Source organism: Monodelphis domestica, chromosome 1, assembly GCF_027887165.1.
Source record: "Monodelphis domestica isolate mMonDom1 chromosome 1, mMonDom1.pri, whole genome shotgun sequence".
Taxonomy (NCBI): Eukaryota; Metazoa; Chordata; class Mammalia; order Didelphimorphia; family Didelphidae; genus Monodelphis; species Monodelphis domestica.
The window spans coordinates 468,643,720-468,663,173 of NC_077227.1; the positions used below are offsets into that span (position 1 = coordinate 468,643,720).

The 19,454-nt window shown below is 39.3% G+C and overlaps 1 protein-coding gene across 5 annotated transcripts in view; it reads right to left on the reverse strand.

The window, feature by feature from the left end:
• Positions 1-19,454, reverse strand: part of VAV2 (vav guanine nucleotide exchange factor 2) — a 460,307-nt gene that overhangs the window by 160,961 nt on the left and 279,892 nt on the right. The window contains exon 1 of one of the 5 annotated variants that reach the window (XM_056812668.1): positions 6,096-6,331. The exons of the other annotated variants lie outside the window; for them this stretch is intronic. Within the exon in view, the coding sequence (XP_056668646.1) occupies positions 6,096-6,097 (2 nt within the window). The 5' untranslated portion in view covers positions 6,098-6,331. Of the gene's footprint in view, positions 1-6,095; positions 6,332-19,454 lie in introns of those variants that run through there. 5 annotated transcript variants of the gene reach the window in all.

Here is a 19,454-nt window from a genome sequence, read left to right on the forward strand (position 1 = left end):
TTCTTGCTAGAATCCTTTTACTGATATACCAAAGCCCATAGGTGGCTCAGTATATAGATGGAACAGTAGATAGAGCACATACTCTACTAGATAGAGTCATACTCAACTAAACAAGTTGTGATACATGAATATAAGCAATTATTACCATACTCTAAGAAACCATTAATATAAAGAAACACGGAAAGATTTATAAGAAGTGATTAATCCCTTAACAAACATTTATTAAGCTCTTGCCATGTGCCAGACATTGTGCTGGAGATACAAAGAGGAAAAGATTATTTCCCTTTCCTCAAAGAGATATAGAATGATACTAGCAGACCCAAAAGAACAATATACAAAATGATAACAACATAAACAGACACAAAAAAGCAAGTAAATAAATAAAAACAAAGAAACAATGCCAGTGAATTATACCATTTAAGCTGAACCCTAAACAAAATATTGGAGAATACACCTCTCCTACTTCTTTTGAGAGGTGGCAAGCAAATGGCATGGAATGTTACAAAGCATGTGGGATCTGTGTCCATTAGTTTGGCTAAACTTCCCCACACACACACTTTTTATTCCCTTTCTGGGAAGGGAAGGGATGGGGAAGGATATGCAAAGAAACAGATCTCCAAGAAATATCAATAAAAATTAAGTAAATGGTAGATTAAAAAAAAAAAGGCATCAGATCAATGACACATGCAAAACCCAGTGGAATTGCATGTCAGCTATAGGAGAAGGTTGGGGAGAAGGGAGGGAAAGAACATGAATCTTTTAACCATGGAAAAAATTCTAAATTAATTCATTAAATAAAATTTTTGAAAATAAAAAAAGGCATCAGGTACTAAGGAATATTGTGATTGTAATAGAATTAGAGTAATTATAAGAAACAATAAATATGAAGAAGGGAACAAACTCATATGGGGGTGGGGTGAGCAGATCAGGAAATTAATATAGATAATTAAGAACAAACGAACCTAAATGCTATTGTATTCTTATAATAGTCAAGACTCAGCCCCAAAGAAGAGACAATACACCTGCCTTGCTTCAAGAGCCTGAGTGTGAAACATTACATATACAAACTCTTTCCCCCCCCTTTTTTTAAATTCTTTGTTTCAAGGGATGGTCCTCTAGGTGGGGGAGGAGGGATATATCTGGAATAGAAGGTGATATGAAAACAAGTGATATCAGTTTTTAAGATTAAAAAAGGCTTGATGAAATGTCTTGAATTCTAAATGGAAAATTTAAGGGCTGGCTGATATTATTTTATAAAGCCAAATGCAAGGGGTTGCTGAGTTGACACGTGATATGAAATGGGATTTCATTTTAAAGTCTACAACTAAAATAGCCAACGAGAATTTACAATCAGTCAAGCTCCAGATCCAGGGAGGCCTTCTTGGAAGGGACAGTGCTGTCTCAGGGAGCTCTAGTGGGGAGGGGGATGTGGAAGAAGGAAATAAAGACAGATATATTTGTTGCCTTTAGTGAAGATCATATGCCCTCAACATTAAAATAAAAAGGAGGAGCAATTCAATGGGAAATATGATCCACCAGCGGCCCCTAAATTAATATTTCACAAGGCAGCTGCTAATATAGGAGGGGAAAAAAAAAACATTTGGGTTACACAGTGCTATGTGATTTGATTAATCTCCTGACTGGCTCTTTCTATGCACCTCAATAGCAACTCCTTAGGTACAGAGCTCAATTCAATAATACGTGCCTGGCTGTGGACACTTCTGCATTATTAAATATAAGCCAGGCTCTTAATCATTTTAGGATACCTGCAGAGAAGAGAGATTATTCAAAAGGAGTGTGGAAATCCTGCTTGGCATCAGCTTTTATGACCCATTTCTCTTAGAAAAGAGCTAGGATCTAGCTTCAGAAAAGTGGATGGATCTGCAACTGTTCTTTAATGTGAATGGGTCGGGGTCTCATTTTAACTTTCTGCAGAATGTTCAGGCAAAGTGTTTTGTTTTATTGTTTTGTTTGTTTTTAAACCCTTACCTTCCGACTTAGAATCAATACTGTGCATTGGTTCCAAAGGCAGAAGAATGGTAAGAGCTAGGCAATGTGAGTCAAGTGATTTGCCCAGGGTCACACAGCTAGAAAGTGTCTAAGGCCAGATTTGAACCTAGGATCCAGGAATTCCCTTCTGTGGGCCTGGATCTGTTCACTGAGCCACCTAGCTGCTGCCTGCCATTGAGTCTCTGGCATCTTCTCTTATGAGCCTGTTCTTTCCTGGAAACAAGGAAGCCCTACCAAAGAAAGAGAATTTTTTTCCCCTTTAGTGTAAAGAAATATGCTAAGAATTTTACTGATCTGCATTGCTCCTTCAGGTATGCTCCTAGCCACATGGTGATATCATAAATTAACTTTTTCAGTATTTAAAACATGGAGCAATAGGAAGGTGGTTTTTCTGCTGCTAGAAAAACTGGACTTTCTTTGCAGAACACTGAATTTGATAGCTCCTCCAGCTAGGACTAGAGCTGGCCTCTGCCAACACCCACTGACAGCATTTCCCAAGATCCATATACCTGTGTACCTGCTGGAATGTTCCAAGCAGATAATCTCACATAGAATCTTAGAGTTGAAAAGGACCCCAGAAGTCATTTAATTCAATACGCACTTAAGCAGGAATTCCCTGTACAACTCCATCCAACAAATGAACATACAACTTTGTTGGGGAACAAACCCAGAACTTCTCCACTACTTTATTTCATTTATATTTTTTAGAAAACCCTTATCTTCCACCTTAGAATCAATCCTGGATATTTTAACTTTCTGCAGAATGGTCTATTTTGTTGCTTTTTAAAAATCCCTTATCTTCCACTTTAGAATCAATATATCAGTTTCAATATTGAAGAGTGCTACAGTCTAGGAAATGAGGGTTAAGTGACTTGCCAAGGGTCACACAGCTGGGAAATGTCTGAGGACAGATTTTAACCCAGGACCTCCTGTCTCCAGACCTGGCTCTCTCAAACCACCAAGGCAACTAGCTGCCCACTAAACATACATTTATTAAGTATCCACTATGTGCCAGCTCTTACACTAAGTTTTGGGGATATGAAGAAAAGTAAAAGACAGTCTCTGTTTTCAAAGAGTTCACAGGGGGAGAAAAAATGCAAACAATTATATACAAACAAGATATAGTAGGAGATAATTTCAGAGAATGGGCAGTCCTAGTATCAAGAGGGATCAGTGAAGGCTTCTTGAAGAAAGTGGGATTTTAGGTGGGATTTGAAAGAAGTCAGGAGATAGAGAAGAGGAAAGAGAAAGGAAGACAGCCAGTCAACATAAAAGGACTTAGAAGAAGCACATTTCAGTTTGAGGAACAGCAAAGAGACCAGTGTCTCCAGATTAAAGAGTACAAGGGAGGAACTACAAGGTGAAAGAGGACTGGAAAGGTAGAAGAGGGCTAGGTTATAAAGAACTTTCAATATTAAACAGAAGATGCTGGAATGAACAGAAAACCACTGGAGTTTGGAATGGGGAGGAGGGAGTGACATGCACTGTGGGAAGAACATTTTAGACAGCCAAGTGAAGGGTGGACTGGAATGGGGAGAGATTTGAGATTGGGAGACCAACGTGAAGACGATTTATGCAACAGTCTAGACATCAGATCTCTAGGTGGTTCTGTGGATAAAACACTATGCTTGGAATCAGGAAGACTCATTTTGTGGGGATTTGAATTTAGAGCTAAAGAGAAAAAAAATACATCCATGCCAATGACCCAGAAGGGCTCTTGGGGTGACCAACAGAAAGGAGAAAATGTCTAATTTGGACTTAGGTACTTACTAGCTATGTGACCCTGGGCAAGTCACTTAACTGTTTACCTCACTTCCTTAGTTGTAAAAGAAATAACAAACCACTTCAAAGAAAACCTCAAAATGGGGGTTAGGCAGAGTTGGACAAGGCTGAAATTCAACAGCAATGAAGGTCTGTGCCAGGCTAGTGGCAATATCAGAGTAGAGGAGAGGGCATATACAAGAGAAATCAAGAAGGTAGAATTGACAGACATGGACAGTTACTTGGATATGGGAAATGAGAGAGAGAATGAAGAGTCCAGCATGATACCAAGGTTGCCAGCATGGGTGACTTGGAGGATGGAGATGCCCTTGATATTAATAGTGAAGTTAGAAAGAGAGTGGGATTTGGACTAAAGAAAATGAATTCAGTTTTGTACATGTCAAGATGTATATGGGAAACCTGCTTCAAGAAGTCAAATAGGCAGCCGGAGAGACAAAACTGGAGGTCAGGTGAGAAGATAGGGCTAGACAAATAGATCTGAGAATCATCAGGATGAAATCCATGGGAGCTGATGAGATTATTCATTGAAATACAAAGTGAAAAGAAAAGATTGTTCAGGACAACGTTTTAGGAGACAGCTACCGTTATTAAGGTTGACTTATATAAAGATCTGAGAAGAAGACTGAGAAGAAGCAGTCAGAAAAGGAGGAGGAGAACCAGAAGAGAAAGGTCTCAGGAAAACTACATATACACCAGCTCACTACCATTCCTAACCCTCAGATTAAACAAGACTTAAGTCAAATCAACAAAAATTTATTAAGCATCCTAGGCTAATGAAATGAAATAATAGAAACTAAGTATGTATCCATAAGGTATATACTAGGTAGGAAATAATTATCCAGTGGAAATTCCAGTCACAAGCCACAGACTCTATGAGAAAGATGAACAGAAGAACAGAAAAATCTAGTCAAGGAAGCAAAACATGGAAACTCCAAAGTTCACAGAACAGAAAAATCTTGCCTAATGGCCAGAATAAGCTACAAACATCTAAGCAGAATATTAATTAGACCCAAATCTAGAGGCAGCTCTGTGTAACAGTCTAAAGAGTGCTGTGTCTGAAGTCAGGATTAATCATACACTTACTAGCTGTGTCACCCTGGACAAATCATTTTAACTCTGTCTCAGTTTCCTCATTCATAAAATAGGAATAAGAACAGCATCTCCCTCTCAGGGTTGTTTCAAGAATAAAATGAAATTGTGTTTGTAAAGCACTTTGCAAATGTATATGTATATGCGTATAGATGAATAGATATAGATTACATATGAGTATAGATATAGATATTCTATGTTAGCTACAGGGGCAATGAGATAACACAGACTCATCTTCCTGAGTTGATATCTATGACCTACTAGCTATGTGATCTGAGGCAAGTCACTTAACCTTGTTTGCCTCAATTTCCTGATCTGTAAAATGAACTGGAGAAGGAAATGGAAATGAAAAACTGCTCTAGTATCCTTGTCAAGAGAACCTCAAACAGAGTCACAAAGGATCAGACAGGACTAAAACAACTGAAGGATAAGATTTCGTGTGGCATTAATAACAATAGCAAATTAGCAACAATAACAGCAAATTTTAACTATGAGGAGGAGAAGGAAGACAATGAATTAGAAGAGTTCTGAAGCCATTTGATTCAACCCCTGAGGAATCTGAAGCTTCAAGAAGTTGCCACTAAAAGAGGATTTAGACCCAGGTCCTCTGCTGCTGGAATCTGTGTTCTTTCCACTCTACTGTAAGAAATATATTTATATGAACTCCAAAGCTATATTTATAGCTACCAAATATAAAATATCATCAAAGGAATGACACCTAGATGATCTTTACCAAAAATAATTGCAACTGAGATATCCAGATGAGAGAGAAAAAATTAATTGGTGTTTGAATCACCTGTGTAATTGCTTTAATTTTTCACTCTACTTGTCACCTACAGACCTGGACTAAGAGAACATTGAGCTCTCTCCATCACAGCTGGAAATTAAGCAGCCCACCACCACCCAGAATATTTCATTAAGGAATGAGATGAGATCATATGTGATCTCAAATGAGATAATGTATGTAAAACTCTTTGCAAACTTTAAAATATTCAGTGATCATCAGCTATTAGTCACAGAAGCATCTAGATGGAAGGAATCTCAGTGGTCATCTAAGTGCAATCTACACCTCAACAGGAATTATGTTCCCATCTGACAAGCACTCACTCAGCTTTTTGTTAAAGATGTCCCTCACCATCTCACAGGCAGCCATTAACACTTGGGAGAAGTTCCAATTGTTATTTTTTTTCCCTTTCCATCAAGTTTTTCCTTACATCAAACTTAACTTTGCCTCTGACTAATGTCCACTCATTGCACCAAGTTCTTCCAGAGTCAAAGCACAGAATATCAACCAGCTCTTCTAAGAGATCTGTTATTTCATCACTGTGGGTCCTTCAACAACATTTCTACAAGCTCTAGCTCAAAGTCTTTATCTGACAAAGTTGTTATCTGTCCTTCTTTAGGGAAAAGACTATGTCATATTTGTTGTCTCTGCATTCCCAGAGTCCCACACCAGGCCCAGCACATATTAGGGCTTAATAAATGTCTAGGTAGGTAGAACAATGGATAGAACATTAGCCTTAGAATCAAGAAGATTCATCTTAGTCTTTAGGGGGTGGGGGGGTGGGGGGGGAGGTAGGTGGTGTTAGGTGGTGTTAGGTGGTAGGACCACCAGTCAGGAGGATCTGAGTTTAAATTCAGTATCAGAAACTTACTACCTGTGCAATCCTGGGTAAGTCACTTAACCCTGTTTGCCTCAATTTGTCATCTATAAAAATGGGCTAGGGAAGAAAATGGCCAATCGTTCCAATATCTTTGTCAAGAAAACCCAAAATAGGATCAATAAAGAATCAGAAATGCCTGAAATGATTGAACAGCAAATTAAATATCCCAGAAAGCTTGCTCCAAAAGGAATTTAAGAAATGCTTACCCAGATTTCTGGACAGAGCTTTCCGAGAGCTCCCCCTTCTTATACCCCAAGTTCCCCTTATGCTGGAAGTGAATGCTGTGGGCATCTGCCATCTCCATACAAAGCTCAATCATCTCAGGACTCTGATCAACTAGTTTCTCCCTCCATGTGAGAGAAGGCAAAATCCTTAATGCCTTTGAATCTGTTCATCTCTCTACTAGGTCAAAAATCACTTTTCTGTGTGGCTACTTCCCATTTTCTTACCCATAGCTATCTCAATCCTGCAATAATCTTTACCCTCCTTCCCTGCTTTCCTTCTCCAATATGTCTTTTGGCACATTAACTCTACTGTTAAATTCTCCTTCATCCTTATAACATGGAGACCTATCTTTCTCAGGAAGATATTGCTTCATTGACCACTATCTTCAGTACTGTGGAAAAAATTGGAATCCTGTGTCATATAAGAAATAAAGTAAAATAAATTCTCAGATATTGACCAGCAACATTCTTCATCAGCCCTCTCTAATCATATAATTTAGTTATTTCCTTGATCAGAATAAGTTCAGATTTATACATTTTTACAATGTTGATTTTATAGTATAACAATTTGTTCTTCTAGTTCTGCTCACTGCACTCTGCATTAGTTCATATAAGTCTTCCCAAGCCTCTCTGAAACTGTTGCTTCAATTCTAACAGCACAATAATATTTCATTACATTCATTTATCATGATTTGTTCAGATATTCCCCAATTAAGGAGTACCACCCTAAGTTTCCTGTTTGTTGTTGGGGGTTTTTTGTATCACAAAAAAGAGCTACAAAAATACTTTTGTGCAAAAAGAGCATATCCTCTTTTTGTGACCTCTTTGAGGATAGCAGTATTGCTGAACCAAAAGCCATACAAAATTTAGTTATGTTTATAATTTCAAATTGCCTTCCAGAATGATTAGCCAAATTCATAACCCTATCTACAATGCATCAATGTGCCTACTTTCCTGCAGTCCTTCCAACATGTTATTTTCATTTTGGAGGGGGTCACCTTTACCAATCTGATGGGTGTGAAGTAGAATCTCAGGGGTATCTTGATTTACATTTTTCTAATAAATAGTGTTTTGAAGCATTTTTAATATGGTTATAGATAGATTGGGTTTCTTGAGAACTGTGTGTTCATAGTCTTAGATCATTTAGCAGTTGGGGAATGGCTCTTATTTTTATACATTTGAATGAATGAATGAAAGAAAAAACTTATATATCTTAAAAATGAGACCTTAACAGAGAAACTTGTTGCAAATATACATACCCATACATGTATATGTTTTATAATTAATTGCTTCCCTTCTAATAATCATAACTAAATTTGATTTGTTCATGCCAATTCATGGAATCAAAATTTTCCATTTTATTTTTTGTAATCCTTCCCATACTTTGGTCATGAACTTTTCCTTTATCGAGAGATTTGAAAGGCAGTTTTTTCCTCATTCCTCAAATTTGTTTATGGGGTGACTCTAGGTCACATGTTCATCTGGAGCTCATCTTGGTATGAGTTGTAAGAGGTTGGCCTAAGCCTAATTTCTCTCTTGCTACCGTCCAATTTTCTCCACAGTTTTCCTTTTCTCTCTTTGTTTCTTTCAACCCTTACCTTCTGCCTTAGAGGAGCATCTGAGGCCAGATTGGAACCAAGGAGCTCCCAATTCTAGGTCTGGCTCTAAATCCTCTGAGCCACCCAGCTGCCCCTTCCATTGGACATTTTTAAGACTATGAGTGACATGGCCAGACTATTGAATACTGAAATGGTCTATCTAGCCTTTGGCCAGGTCCATATTGGTCATGCCTTATGGGGACCTACAGGATGATTTCTTGGGGGTCTTAAATAGGCATAATGAGGAAAGACATAGGAAAGAAGATGTGAAGTAAAGAGTATGAAAAGCTTAACTATAATATTGATGTTGAGGCTGGCCCAGCAGAGGCCTGGCTTCTGAGGAGAACAAAGTTTGAGATCAGAGATCAAGAATGTAGAATGTATTTTGGAGGGGGCAGCTGGGTGGCTCAGTGAATTGAGAGCCAGGCCTAGAGATGGGAGTTCCTAGGTTCAAATCTGGCCTCAAATCAGCCACTTTCCAGCTGTGTGACCCTGGGCAAGTCACTTAACCCCCATTGCCTAGACCTTACCACTCTTCTGCTTTAGAACCAATACATAGTAGTGAGACTAAGGCAGAAGGTAAAGGTTTAAAAAAAAAATTCTGATGGATCCCCACTACCTCTATGATAAAATACAAATTTCTCAGTCTGATACTTAAGGCCCAACACAACCTGTCTGCCTCCTACCTCCAAGACATGCTTCAGTATTATTTACTTTAAGTACTCTTTATTCCATATGGAACAACTAAATATTCTTTAAAATTATAGTCAATCTCTTACTTCTGTGCATTTGCACAAGCAGTTTCTAATGCCAGTGGTATGTTCTCTCCTTGCCTCTCAGAATCCCTTCCTTCCTTCAAGGCTCAGCTCAAGTACCCTCCCCTTTTTAAAGCCTTTCTTCACCTTCATGTTGTTCTCTCATCTCTTAAGTTACCTTGTACTTACTTAACTGTACATATATTATACGTTCAGTAGAATGTAAATTTCTTAAGGGCAGAGACCTAATTCTATTCATGTTGGTCTCTGGAAAAGATACGTAATTTAATTTTTTTTAATTCTCTTTTTAAAACTGCTTTTATTGATAGCTTTTTGTTTTTGTCACCCACATTTCCCAATGCACTCTTCTCTACTTCCCCTCTAGAGAGTCATTCATTACAAAAAAAAATGAAAAAGAGGAAGAAAAACAAAATAGTTCAGCAACACTAACATTGCAAAAGCCTGGCATTAGATGTAGTATTCCACACCCACAATAAGCCCTTATCTCTATAAAGTGGTGAGGGGAAGTTCACATACTGAAGTATATTGTGAATAAATGTTGTTCAGTCATTTTTCGGTCATGTACAACTCTTCGTGACTCCATTTGGGGTTTCCTTGGCAAAGACACTGGAAGGGTTTACCATTGACTTCTCTTGCTCCTTTTTACAGATGAGGAAACTGAGGTCAACAGGGTTGGCATAGCATTTGAGAACACAGTTATGTCATCTATAAGGACCTTAGGAACCAGGACTCTAGAACTCAGCACCACAGCTAACTTGGACACTTTCTCCTACCTGCCCCCCTCCCCCAATATCCTTCTCCCAAAAGTAAGGAAAGGTTCAATCAACAATTAAGCACCTAACAAGGCCCGCACTGCCCTGGGTGCAAAGAGGGCTGACACAGAAGTAGTAAGTTCTGTAGGAATTCAGGGTCTGCCCAGGGAAATGTGGCATACCAAATACAAAACCATTAAAGGACAATATATAACTAAGTACCTTAGTAGTTGCTATAAAAAATGAAAAATTCATATTAGAACAAGGAGAGTCCTAAGAAAGCACCCACTTCCTAACCTTCCCCCTTATTTTACAGAAGAGGAAACCATGGGGCAGGAGTTCCCCAAGATAAATAATTAAGGAAGTAGCAATGCTTAGACTAGAACCCAGGGCCTCCTGACTTCTAAGCCAGGGCTCTTTGGACCCACCATAGTGCTTACACAGTCCATGTTTCCTTATCCTTATACTCTCAGCCGACTCAGAAATTTGTACCATGAGAACTGAGCACACCCCCATTTCTCCAGAGCCAGGGAGCTGGTCTGCCAGGGAAAATGAAGACAAATCAAAAGCTTCAGCCTCAAGGACTCAGCAGAATCCACTTAATTATTTAAAGCATCACCTGGGGTCCCTGTCTCCTAATTGGCTGGGAGGTATTGGCACATCAGAGTACCGCTTATTAAAAATGTCTTTCCTGCTAAACAGATCCAACTGTCAAAACAAGAAGAAAGACGTGCATTTCTCTTCTCGATCCAGCAGCACACCCATCCTAGATGGGAAGGTTCATCAGGCAATGAATGCCAGCAAAGTAATAACGAGGGAGGCTCAACAGGGCTATGTTCCAGGGTGCTGATAGCACATGCAAGTCCTTCAGCAATATAGAACCAATAGAAATTCAGCATCTAGTTAGCAAGAGAAATTAGTTAAAAAACAATAAGCTAGCAGATGGCAAGAGGGGATAAGTTCCTCCACCTTCCATCCCGAGCCTTCAACTAATATTCCAAGGTTTGTATTTACATTCACACATAAACACAAGCATAATTGCTGTCCCCCTCTTGGCTGTTTATGGTCTTTTCTCTAATCACTAAAATTCCTAATTATGGCTATGACTGGAATCCAACTCTTAGTGTCCAAATGCCTCCAGTCCTCCAACAAACCCCCTAACTTCAACTCCAGCTTAATCATTTGAAAGCAACAACAATAACAAAAATAAGGTTATTTTCACCTTCCCTCTGGTTCATTAGCTGGGACAGCTAAGGGGCTGGAGTTGGGAGGTCCTGGTTCAAATGTGATCTCATACACTTCCAAACTATTGGACCCTGGGCAACTCACGTAACCCCCATTGGCTAGCCCCTACTGCTCTTCTGTCTTGGAACCAATACTCAGGACTGATTCCAAGACAAAAAGGTAAAGGTTTAAAAAAAAGAATCGAATGATGGGATACATCTTTGGGCAATTGGTGTCTTTCTTTTATATAAGCTTTGGCCACCATTTTGCTAGCTGTCTTTTCTCTCGCATTAGAATCTAAGCCTTTAAAGGCAAGGACTTTAAATCAGTCAATCAACATGCATTTATTAAACATTTACTATATTCTGGGCTTTGTATTACACACAGGAGAGACAAAGAACAGTGAATCAGTTACACTTTTGTCTGTGTCTCTAACAGTAGTTAGTTAGAAGGAGTGGAGGGAGGGAGGGAGGGAGGAAGGAAGGGAGGAAGGAAGGGAGGAAGGAAGGAAGGAAGGAAGGAAGGAAGGAAGGAAGGAAGGAAGGAAGGAAGGAAGGAAGGAAGGAAGGAAGGAAGGAAGGAAGGAAGGAAGGAAGGAAGGAAGGAAGGAAGGAAGGAAGGAAGGAAGGAAGGAAGGGAGGAAGGGAGGAAGGGAGGAAGGGAGGAAGGGAGGAAGGGAGGAAGGGAGGAAGGGAGGAAGGGAGGAAGGGAGGAAGGAAGGAAGGAAGGAAGGAAGGAAGGAAGGAAGGAAGGAAGGAAGGAAGGAAGGAAGGAAGGAAGGAAGGAAGGAAGGAAGGAAGGAAGGAAGGAAGGAAGGAAGGAAGGAAGGAAGACCTAGTGTCCCCCTGAGATACAAAAGCATATTAGTGAAAATTGAACTCATTTTTCATTTTTTAACACATTTCTGATAATGGAGACTCTGATAGGCAACCATCGGAAGCTATGGGAGCAGTATTTTTCCTGCAATGAGAAAGTTCTTCCCACTGGAAGAATTTTTTTTTTCTTGTTATGATCACCTACGGGAGATCACCTGTAATATCTTGGCAGCCAGGACACATAAATGAGGCTGGCTGTTGAGGTCATGCCCATATTTAAGTATTTCATGTGTATCCAAAAAGCCATCCAAATAGGAAAAGAAATCCTGGGATATTCCTTTTATAGAACACTTCTCCCTCTACACTGAACAGAGCCATGTGCCAGCCTCCAGAGACTAGATATTAAAAACAGTGCTACTAAATAACATTCAAGACCTCTTTTCACAGATGTGCTTAAAATTCCCAACTTTCTCTAAAGGAATTACACACCTACAAAGAATCCATATTTATGAATGCTTCTGAATTCAGAGAACAAAGAATGTCCAAGCTTAAATGAGACCTGGGAACAGAGCAGGTATGTTAGAGCTCAAAGGAACTATAAGGAACAACCTTTTGTTTAATCTACCTATGGAAACTGACCAACTAGGTGGCGCAGTGGATACAGTGCTGGGCTTGGAATCAAGACGACTTGATCTTCCTGATTTCAAATCTGGCCTCAGATACTTGGGAGCTGGGTTAACTGTGGGTAAGTCATTTAACTCTATTTGTCTCAGTTTTCACATCTGTAAAATGAGCTGGAGAAGGAAATGGCCAACCACTCCAATGTCTTTGCCCAGAAAACTCTAAATAGATTCACAAGAATTGGACATAATTGAAATGAATGAACAACAACAAAACAGAAAATGAAACATAGAGAATAAAGATTACACAAGAGGTCAAGGGTGGAGTAAAGGCTAAAATGGAGGTCTAATGACTCCTAAGTCCCAGGCTCATTCCTCTTCACTATATGTTTTCTAGAATCATTAGCCTTTTCAGTTGGAAGAGAGCTTCAGGGGTCAAACTATGTGTCTAGTCAAAGTCAACTGGAAATTGGGGCCAATAATCTATATATAATACCGACCTAGTTTTAAAATGTTATGTGATTTATTTTATTTTTATTTTACTAAATATTCTCAGTTACATCTTACAATACAGACTCCACTTGGGAGTGTTGCTGTGGCCATAGGCCACATGCTTGACACCTCTGATCTGACATTTTCTTGTCAAGGAAACTGAAGTCTAGAAAATATTAAGTGATTTTCCCATGGTCACATAGAATAATTAACTGATAGATGCCTTTAGTTAAAGCTATTCTTCACCCCCCCCCCAAACCCTCACCTTCTATCTTAATAAGACAGAAAAGCAGCAAAGGCTAAGCAATCAGGGTTAAATGACTTTCCCAAGGTTACATAGCCAGGAATTGTCTGAGGCCAGATTTGAAGGAACCCAGATCTTCTCAGCTTCAGGTCTGGTGTTCCAGCTATTGTACTACCTTGCTGCCCCTTGCAAAAAGCCATTCTTGGAAGTCAGTTTGTACTTTAAAGGGAATAAGGTCGCATAGAGGGTTGGCATCAGACAATTTCTGAAATTCCCTTTGGAGATGTTCCTTCAGGACATAGCACTGAGTTTCTGAAAAGTCAATTTATTACCAGGTAGGAGTGAAACCCTGGGAAAGAAGTACTTATCAAGAGAAGGTAAGGGCCATGGAGCAACTTAAATTTTGAGAAGGGCTATATCTAAAGCCAGAAGCACTCCTGGGAAAAGAGGCCTGATTCCTACCATTTCCCTGAAGCAAATCCTAGAGCCAACAGGAAGCCTTCCCAGACCATTCTAGTGCCCTTGACCCATCCTTCTCAGAACTTTTAGTAGGCACTGAGCCTGGCTGGTAGTGTTCACAATGTCTAACTTTTCTCTTCAATAAGATACACAAACAAAAAACTCTATAGTCCTCTGATGCTTCCTTCTTGCATGAGCTCAAGCAAGTCATTTAACTTTCCTGGGTCTTACTTTCCTCATCTGCAAAAAGGGAGCGTGGTAGGAACTCAGGACCATTATGCCAAAGGACCACAGAACTATAATTCAAAGAGACCTCAGAGGCCATTTAATGGAATGCCCATTTTACAAATGACACAAGTGAGGACAAGAAAGGCTACATCAGATTTGCTCAAAATCACACAAACAGCATTAGTCATGGAAAATGAACCCAGATCCTCTGACATTAAATCATAGGTTGACTTGACAGTCTTTGAAATCTCTGCTGATGCTTACATCTGTGATTCTATGAATTAGTGTAAATCATGGCCACTGATCCATTCCTGTAGCAGAATAATGACCTCTCCTTGTCTCCATTTTGTTGTTCAGCGGTTTTCAGTTGTATCCAACTTTTTCTAACCCCATTTGAGGTTTTCTTGGAAAAGATACTAGAGTGGTTTGCCACTTCCTGTTCTAGCTTATTTTTACAAATGAAGAAACTAAGGTAAATAGGGTTAAGTGACTTGTTCAAGGTCACACAGTTAGGAAGTATCTGAGGCCAGATTTTAACCCAAGTTCTCCCAACTCCAAGACTGGCACTCTATCTGCTGTGCTACCTCATTGCCCCCACAAGCTGTTTTAAATATGGTCTTACACATGTAAAACCCCGTGGAATTGCTCATTGGCTAAGGGAGGAGATTGGGAGGAGGGGAGAGAAAGAATATGAATCATGTAACCATGGAAAAATATCCTAAATTAATTAATTAATTGAAAAATTTTAAGTAAAAAAATGGTCTGAAATGCTTATATCATTCAGACAGCTATAGAAAACAAAACTTCTTGCACCACTTTTACAGCTGTTTTACTCCTGAAATAGCTCTAAAAGGTGCTGTTAACAGTTTACTCTAAGATTTCTAATGTTCTAAGTTAAGTCAGCACTGAAGCCTTATTCTCAAAGCATCGCTCCTGCCATTCTCTCACCTGTAATCATTCTCTATAGTCCAATGGTGATCAATTAGTGTCTAGGCAGAGTGTAGTCTGCTCTGTGTATTTTTAGGCACTCTGACAAAAGAGAATAGCAGCTTGTATAATTTTATGTTTTAGCATACTACCGTGGGTTAGGAGGAGAAAAAAATGTTTATTTGACATCTACCAATGTTTAACTCAAGATGCTGGCATAAGTTCTCTATTCCAGCACTTCTTTAGGAGTACCGGAAGAAAGAGACCATATGGCAAGACCAAATTTAATGCAGAAAAAAGAGAAAGGAATCTTGTTAAAAATCTAAAGCGTACAGACGTATGCTGGATCTTATTTCAGAACTGACAAGTCTGGAAGTCATGCCAGGAAACTAGTATGTTGTGGATGAAAAGAGAATGGGATGCAAAAACTTGAGGGAGAATTTCCCACCTCCTAGGTCTGTCACTAAACAATGTGTTTCTGGGTAAGTCACTATCTGAGCCCTAATTACCTCATCTGTAAAATGGGAATAATTAAAACCACTTGTCCTGCCTATCTGACAGAATGTGTGTTAAGAATAAAATAAGACAGGGTAATGGGTGTGAGAGGTCTTTGAGAAATGTGGTAATTATTCATTCAAGAATTTAGCCAGAGACCATCTCAGTTCTGGTCTCAAGCAGGTAATTTCTCATTAGAAATCTGGAACTTTCTGGTAATCATGCAGAAAGACAGGATAGATGATGGAATTTTAGGCTAATCTGGCAATTTGATGGCTGCTCTCTTGTAGTTATAAAGCTAATTCCATCCAAAAAAATTTGAAAAGGATAATGTCAAGTCAAGGAAGCCACTGTTAGAAGTGACAGTGGAACAGTCTTAGAACATGGAATAGAAGAGTTGTAAAAGACATTATCTAAAACCACCCAATCAACTAGGATATATTAAGTGTCTATAGTGTGCCAGAAACTAAGGTAGACACTGGAAATGTAAAGACAATGGCAAAAACAGTTCCCATTTTGAAGCTCACATTCAATGATGACAGACAACATGAATAAATATAGACAACATACCAAAAAAAAAAAATGTAAGGTAATCTTGACAATGAAGGTACTAGAAAATGGGGATATCAGGAAAGAATTTATGTAGGCAATAACTTAAGTGGGGACAAGGAAGCCAGCCTAAGTGAAGCAGCAGGGCACCCTCAGGAACTGAGAGGGAAGAGTTGGTTTGGCCAGTCAAGTCAATTTATCATCAACATCAATGGCAATTTGACTACCACCTTACCTGAGACCAAAAAAGAGATATTGGGGGCAGCTGGGCAGCACAGTGCATAGAGTATCAGTCCCTGGAGTTGGGAGGACCTGGGTTCAAATCTTGCCTCAGATACTTGATAGGCATTTAAACCAATTGCCATGGGAAAGAGGGAGGGAGGGAGGAAGGAAGGAGCAGTTTAGTGGCTCGGGGGATTGTGGGCCAGGCCTAGAAATGGGATGACTTGGGTTCAGATCTGTCCTCAGACACTTCTTACCTGTGTGACCCTGGGCAATTCACTCTTTGCCACTCTTCAATCTTAGAATTAATTAATGAAAATTCATCCTAAGATAGAAGCTTAAAATGATTCCTGATCCAGAAGTTCACAGTCAAATAGTAAAGAGAACATACAAAGAACTATATACAATAAGATATATAAAAGATGAATCAGAGATAATCCCATAATGAAAGCATTATGTCAACAAGGAGAAACAGAAAAGGCTTCTGGTAAAAGGTGAGATTTTTTTCTGAGGTTCAAAGGGAGACAAGAGATGGAAATGATGAGAAATAGAACTCCAGACTTGGCAAAAGAGACAATGAAAATACCCAGATGGACGGTTGTGTGCAAGGGACATCAAGGAACCTAGCAAGGACAAGGAAAAGGAGGGAATGAAGTATATCTGGAAGGGTAGGAGGAGGTTGGGTTATAATGAACTTTATAAATCAAAAGGATGATTTTTTTTTATTAGATCCTGGCATTAATAGGAAGCTAATGAAGTTTATTGAATAAGGAGTGCCATTGTCAGAGTAGAGCTTTAGGAAGATCGTTTTAACAGTTGAGTGGAGGATAGACTGGAATGAGAAGTGATTTGAGTTAAGAAGCCCAACAGCAAGCTGTTGCACTAATTCCTGCACAATTAACTTGCTTTATGCCTTCGCCCTCTCTAAGCCTCCTTATTAGCTCCCTCGAATAGAAGACCAATTGCATTACTTACCCTTAAGAATTGTATCAAGAAATGATAATAAAATATGTGAAAGTACACTGCAAAAGTATAAATTACTACCATAACCCCTATGAGGAATTATCATCAACTAGGCATGTATGTGTCCATGAAAGCTGCATGTAAAGGGAGAAAAATACTTTGTTCTCCTGGGCTAAAGAAAACACCCACCCTAGCAGAAGGGTGGAGTCACTGAAAATGAGAGGGATTGAAGGCTTTTCTGACAAGGGAGAGCAGAGGGGATTATCACATTCTGAGGGGTAGTGCCAGCTCTTCTCTGGAAGGCTGCCTCTTGGGTGGGGCAGATTTCAGCTCAGACTACAAGTCAAGACCAAGTGCCAGATTACTCACCTCCTAATTGTTAGGGCTGGAGGACACCACCAAGACTTACAGGACTATAAGGATTTTGACTTTAATCAAAAACATTAATACCTCCCTCCCAAAGAGAGAATGTGGGGTAAACACTACATTCCAATGAAGACCAGCCCTGCTCCCAGGATGGCCAGCAGGAATCCTTGAAGCAAAGAAATATTTGGAGATGTAGTGGTGGGAAGTGAAATCCACCCAGGGGATACCATGGATACCAGTTCCATGGACCTAGTTTTTCTGTTTCATCAGTCAAGATAATTCATTTAAAACCTGAAACAGCTGCTTTATGGGGAGCAACACCAATCATTATATAATCCAAGCAGCCATATCCTGGGACAGAAAATGTCACCTGTATTTCCCCATAAGCAATGCTGCTGGGAGATAAAATTCAGTAACCCTAAATTAAAAGTCCTTACTTAGAAGGCAACCACTGGGCCCAAAGTGAGAGGCTGCAGATATCAAGGGCTTCACCCTGGGCTCATTTATTTTCTTGCTCTACATTCCTTCTTCATGATCTCATCAATGAATTCTCCTGGGTTCAATTACCAAAACTATACAAAAGACTCCCAACTCTATATGTACAGCTCTTCTCTCCTGAGCTACAATCCACTATCACCAACTGACTGCTGGACATCTGCATCTGAACATCCCACAGTATTTTAAAATCAACATGTCCCAAGTAAAACACAATTGTTCTTCCCAAAAGACCAAATGCAACCCCTCTCCCTTTTTTCCCAATTTCTGACAGCCTTTCTTCCCAGTCATTTACATTTGTAACCATAGTGATTCCTCTCTAACATTCCCAACCTTCCCCATTCAATAGAGCCAAAAAAGGTCACGGGCTTCCCTGTTTCCATAAAGTGACAAAAGGAGATTTAAGAGAAAGGTAGACTATGGTTCCACAAAATGCTAAATGCTGGAGTTATCTGATCCATAACAAGAAATAGGCCTTTGATCATAATAGACTCTTAACAAACAAACTACAGCAGATGCAAAGGAAGGGTTGTAGAGAGATCATATAAAGGATGTTGGGTTTTAGTGGGTCATGAGCCATTGCCAATGTTGGCATTGGAGACCACTGATTTTAAGCTTCTTCCATCAGCCAAAATAAGAAGCACAAGAAGAACTCAGTTTTACGATGCTTCAAGGTTTGAAAGTGTTTTCTTTCATAACAATCCTGCAATATAGGCAGCAGTATTTCACGTAATTTAATTTTACCATATTATAGCTGAGGTTCAGATTACATGACTTGTGCAGGGTCACACACCTAGTAAGCAAAGGAGAACACAAATGTGAGCACACATTTTTCTATTTATGGTTTAGGGTTCTTTTAGCTATAGCTTCATAAAAATATTAAACTGCTTCTCTATAAGGATAGACACCAATTATGCCTGAGACAGCAGAACTAGGACAATAAGTAAAAAGTGCCAAAAAAGCAAATTAAAGTTTGACCTAAAGAAAATCTTTCTAACAGAGCTAAGCAATGTGGAAATGGGCTGTCTTGAGAGGAAGTGACTTTCTTCTCGCTGGGGCATAAGAAGTCTCTTCAAATAAAGAGTGGATAACTATGTGCCTCATATATTGCAGATGGGATTTTTGTTCAAGTATGAGTGAAGAGGGCAGCTAAGTGACTCAGTGGATTGAAAGCCAGAACCAATACATAGTATTGATTCTAAGATGGAAGATAAGAGTTTTAAAAAAAGTATGAGTTGAACTAAATGATCATCTGAGGGCTCTTCTGCATTTGGGATTCAGTGATTCTAATTCAACAGATCTTTACTGAGCACCTGCTGCATGCAAGGATCTATGCTAGGTGAACAGAGAGAAGAAAGATGGTGGATGCTCCAGACTTGGTCTTAAATAGTTTGCCATGTATCAGTAAGTATTTGTGGACTGGTGTATAGACAAATTATAAGAAAATTGAACAAATTATT